Source organism: Myotis davidii, unplaced genomic scaffold, assembly GCF_000327345.1.
Source record: "Myotis davidii unplaced genomic scaffold, ASM32734v1 scaffold1286, whole genome shotgun sequence".
NCBI lineage: Eukaryota > Metazoa > Chordata > Mammalia > Chiroptera > Vespertilionidae > Myotis > Myotis davidii.
In genome coordinates this window covers 748,034-753,315 of record NW_006296619.1, presented here as the reverse complement: position 1 = coordinate 753,315, position 5,282 = coordinate 748,034, and the positions used below count along the sequence as shown (strand labels likewise).

Below are 5,282 nucleotides of genomic sequence, written 5' to 3'. Positions count from 1 at the left end.
ATTTGTGAAAATTCATCAAACTGTGCATATATAAGGAGTGGATTTTTGTATGTGAATTATACTTCAATAACGTAGGTTAAAAAATCAGTAAGATTTAGGGAGTTAACCCAAAATAAAAATCTCATTTCAAAATTTTAATTCAAATTATTATGGGAAAAAGACTCCCAGGACATTAGAAATTGGACATTTTTGAATTCCTGGGAAAGCCTCTTCCTGGGAACTTTTTTTTTAAACCTATTTTCATAGCTAGAAAAATATTCTACTGAGAAACTGCTGAGAAGTTAATATCTTATATAATAAAAGCCCAGAGACTGAACAGCAGAGCAACCAGAATGACTGGTTGACCAGTCACTATGATGTGCACTGAACACCAGGGGGCAGATGCTCAATGCAGGAGCTTCCCCCTGGTGGTCAGTGTGCTACCACAGTGGGAGTGCTGCTCGGCTAATGGGGATGAGTGGCTGCTCCAGTTTAAACCCCTGGCTGATGGGCAGGAATCTGGGCTGCAATCATTGCCTCCTCGCCCCAGGCTCCTCCTCCTCATTCCCTGCTGCCTCCTCTGGAAGCCTGCAGGCTGAGCAGCACCGCATCCGGGCTCACAGAGCTGACCCCAGAGGCTGGGAGGCAGGTTCGTGGCTGCAGCGGGACTGAGGCCTACTCCGCCGCCTCTCAGTGCTATTGTCCCTGGGCCCGGCCCCACGGGGTCCCCTGGAGAGGTGAGTGTTCTGGCTCCACGCAAGATCCTGGACCAGGGAGCAGCCGCTCTGAGGGCAGGTCCACAGCTGCTGAGCAGACCGGGATGAGCGGCCCTCCCACAGCAGGCCGATCCCACCACCAGTGCACAAATCCCGTGCACTGGGCCTCTAGTAAGATTATAAAGCACTTAGCCCAGGGTCTCATTTTAAGCACTGGCTAATCTCAGGGGAAGAGGGTCTCTAGAGGGCTCCAAGCAGATGGAAAAGGAGGAGGAAAATTCCTGGACCCTGGACTGTTTGGGGGATATGCTAAGCCCCCCTTTAGAAACTCTGTTCTGCCTGTCCACACCCAGTACTCTGGAACATTGGCACATCTCATCTCTTAGAGTTGCCCGAGCCTGCCACAGTCCAGGAAGGGGCTCACTTCTGCAGTATCTGCTGCTATTCCAGGAAATCAGCCTGGAGTGCCAGCCACAGTGCCACAGGCTGGTAGGCCACCTGGGGAGAGGCCCAGGCTGGGTCCCTAGGCCACTTCCTCACCCAATCTGCGCCTGACACTTGCAATAGCGATGATTAAATATCAGGTGTTCAATAGGCAAAGATTGATTTTCTTCATATACTAGTAGATGAATTCTCAGGCCCCTAGGGCAACAGCGAGCTATTCACCAGACAAGTCCATATCTCCCAGGCCTGGAATCTGCTGTGTTTCAGTCTCCTTGGCGCTCCTTATAAGGCATGCGCTTGACATTCTTTCCTGGAGATTTCAGAGAGAGGCGCCTGGGGGATGGGATGGCTCGCTGGGGAGGGGCCTGAGGCGGACGGAGTCATTGTCCGGTGGCTGGGCCTATTTCAGCTCCCAGTCCAAGGCTTTCCCTCTGCGACCCCACACCATGAAGGAGCTGAGGGGCAGCGGACTGCCAAGGCGAAGCTGTCCTCCAGCCATGGCCCTGTGTCTGGCATCACTGCTAGCCCTGCTCTCAGCCGGGCTGGGCAGCATGGGGAATCAGGAAGTCTCCGCCATCCAAGGCTGCAAGCAGGCACTGAATGTGTCGGTGCTGGGGGCACTGCCTGGAGGCGGCTGGGACAACCTGCGCAACGTGGAGCTGGGGCTGGTGCTGGGGCGCAGCTACTCCCAGTGCCGCACCACGGAGGACGGCGAGTACCTGATCCCAGACCAAGTGTACGTGGTGCCACGGCGCGAGAGCGTGGTGGAGACCCGCGCCGAGCTCATGGACGAGTGGCTCAGCTACACCGACACCTGGGCGGCCTCCATCAACGCCGAGCTCTCCTTCCTCCCCAGCCTCAATGGTAAGTTCTCCGTGGACTTCCAGAACGTCAGGAAGTACAGCCTAGAGTATGAGACGGTCACGGCCAGAGTGCAGCTCCGCCACAACATCTACTCTGTGAAGGCCTCGGAGGCCCCCGGCTTCCATCCTGACTTTCTGCAGCATCTGCTGATCCTCAGCGACCGCCTGGAGAACAACCAGACCCGCGAGGCCCAGTACCTGGCGGAGATGCTTGTGCTCAAGTACGGCACGCACGTCCTCACCCACGTGGAGGCCGGCGCTACCTTGGTGCAGGAGGACCAGGTAAAGCGGGAATTTGTGGGCAATCGGGCCGGAGAGGAAAGCAACATCACACTGGCCGCCTCCGCCTTGTTTTACCGCACGGTCAACGTCGGGGCCGCGGCCTCCTGGCAGGAGCAGAACCAGTTCATCCAGAACTACATGCGCAACTTGGTGGCCTCCAAGACGCGCAGCCACGGCGGGCTGCCCTTCTACCCGGGCATCACCATGCAGACGTGGCAGGGGGGCATCGGCAACCGGCTGGTGGCCATTAGCAGGTCCGGCCTGCCCCTGCCCGCGCTGCTGGAGCCCGAGGCGCTGCCGGAGCTCCCCCCACCCGCGGTGCACCGGGTGGCGGCCGCCGTGCGCAGCGCCATCTATCGCTACTACGAGGTCAACGCGCACCCCGGCTGCCTGAGGCGCGGGGAGCCCGCCTTCAATCCCAAGGCCAACGTAGAGGACGGCTCCTGCTCTGGCGGCGGCCCAGCCAACTACAGCTTCGGAGGCGTCTTCCAGGAGTGCGAGGCTGTGTCCGGAGAGGACGCGGGTGACCTCTGCCAGAACTATCGCACCCCGAACCCGCTCACCGGCAACGCCTCTTGCCCGGCCAACTACACGCCCAGCGTCCTGAACAGCGAGCTGAAGACATCAAGCAAGACCCACTCTGTGTGCCAGCAGCAGTGCGTGACGTGCTGGCTCTTCTTCTCCTGCTGCCAGCCCGTGTGCACCCTCCGGGAGCTGCGCAGCGTGGTGCGCCTGGCGGCCTCCTGGTGCGCGCCCACCCAGGCCTCCCCGCCCGCCGCTGTAGGCTTCCTCTTTGGAGGCCTCTATAGCCCCAACCACCCAAACCCGCTCACTAGAGGCCAGACCTGCCCCTCCTACTTCTACCCACTGACGCTCTTTGCCGACCTCAGGGTGTGTGTCAGCAGCGACTTAGAGATGGGGACAGCCCAGGCAGTTCCCTTTGGGGGTTTCTTCAGCTGCCAGGTGGGCAACCCCTTGGCTGGCCTCATGAAGGGCCAGAGCGCTGGGTTCCTGCAGGAGATGTTCTACCAGGACAGTCCCACAGTCCACCCCATGAAGTGTCCAGAAGGGTACAGCCAACACCAGGCTTTCCTCAGCGATGGGTGCCAAATCCTCTATTGCCTCAGGGCTGGGACCCTCTCGGACCAGGAGCAGGTAGCTATCCGCATGCCCCCATTTCTTCCCCGCCCTCCCTTGCTCAACAACAGCAGCTGCTCCCAGAGGCTCTCTGTCCTGGTGGACTCCAGTGGCCAGCAGGTCTGGGTGAGGCAGAAAGGCTGCGATCACTGGCGGCAGGCCAACATCAATGACCAGTCTCTGCCAGCCAATCTCTTGAGCCAGGCTGCCTCCGGGCCCAGTGTCGGGGCCATTGTTGGCGCCTGCCTGGGGATCATAGTGGGTGTGGTGGCTGTTGCTCTGGGGGTAAGCTATGCCTTCAGGTACTACAAGAAAAAGGCCTATGGAAAAATACAGGGTAGCATCCTGACCGGGGAACAGACTGCCTTCGGGGCCACTGAAACCACTGCAGTCCCCAGCTCTGTCTGAATGCACAGGCAACAGAAAAAACAAACAGGACTGTGCCTGGTTACTAATTAAGGCTTTAGCCCATTTCTGTTCCTTCTACCACCTTGATCAGGAGTGGACAAACTTTTTGACTCGAGGGCCACAATGGGTTCTTAAACTGGACCGGAGGGCCGGAACAAAAGCATGGATGGAGTGTTTGTGTGAACTAATATAAATTCAAAGTAAACATCATTACATAAAAGGGTACGGTCTTTTTTTTTTTTTTTAGTTTTATTCATTTCAAACAGGCCGGATCCGGCCCACTGACCGTAGTTTGCCCACGGCTGACCTAGATAAATGGTAAGATACTAACCACAGAATCAGCCCCACTTTCTGGAGGTACAATGTAGAACTGAACTGTGCTTCCTCAACCCCTTTCCCTAACACTGGTTGCCCAGAAGCCCCACTGTTCTCCATGGTGAGTTCCCGTGTTTTGCTGCCTCCCTTATTGTAAGTAGTCAATAAACGCAACTTAGTTCAAATACAGATGTATTTTTCGTGATCCTTGGCAGGGGGGCTCAATAGAGAGGATAGAACATATAAGAGATAAAATATAGCTTTGAAGTTGGAATTCTATCAACCTGTTTTCTCAGAATCATTGCTTTGGACCCTGAAAGTTCTCTCTTGGGCTGGATCTAAGTCAGAGGTTTTTATTGTTGTTTTTCCTAATAGGAGCTGATTTATTTGTGGGTCATGAGGAGACATAGAAAAAATAGTGCATTGCATAAAATAAATATATAAGAATTATTTTTGTGAAATTTTGTTTTAGTAATATATTAAGTTGATCATCTAAAATTGCCCATTTCTAATCATTTTTGATTCACACACAAAAAATAGCTGTTTTCTGTGGTTTAAACTACTATATGTATCCAATACACTGGGTCACAACATGAAATATATTTCAAATTGTGATCAGTCAAAACATTTAAAAGCCACTGGATGTTTCCAGTGGATGTTCCATGAAGCTTAGCTTTGGAAAAGCATATGTGCGTCCCCACCTCTCTCTCTCACCCTGACCAGTCTCCGGGGAAGAGGCTTCCTTCTGGGCGTCCTGTTTAGCTCAACCTCACCACAGTAAATTGCCATTCTCTAACCCACAACAGCAGTTTCTTGGGGACAGGGTTGAGTTTTGTAATGTTCTTGGAACACAGACCTCATCCCAATTTAACTTCAGAGTCTGGGTCTCTGGTTGTCACAGGAAACTGGTGTCCCATTAAACCCTAACCTCGGAAGCACAGGGCATGCCGGACTGTAACTGGGGAAATAACCTCTGGCCAGGTTCCGATGGCCTATTGCCATGAAAACCAAATTTGCGAGACAGGTGCTGCGGTGAAGGGAAGAAGTTTATTTCAAATTGCCAGCAATTGGGGAGATGGGGGACTTTTTTTGTCCTCAAAAACCCATCTCTCCCTCTCATAGGTAGGTGTTTTTTAAA

At 54.1% G+C, this 5,282-nt stretch overlaps 1 protein-coding gene across 1 annotated transcript; it reads left to right on the top strand.

Annotated features, from left to right (window-relative positions):
• The first annotated feature begins 1,321 nt into the window (after nucleotides 1-1,321).
• Nucleotides 1,322-3,907, top strand: LOC102751831 (macrophage-expressed gene 1 protein). The gene has a single exon (XM_006772121.2). The coding sequence runs from the start codon at nucleotides 1,322-1,324 to the stop codon at nucleotides 3,827-3,829; it is 2,508 nt and encodes an 835-aa protein (XP_006772184.2). The 3' UTR covers nucleotides 3,830-3,907.
• Nucleotides 3,908-5,282: the final 1,375 nt, after the last annotated feature.

Excerpts from the sequence above, each read along its gene's own strand:
- LOC102751831 (XM_006772121.2), top strand. The coding sequence starts at position 1,322 with ATGAATTCTCAGGCCCCTAGGGCAACAGCGAGCTATTCACCAGACAAG.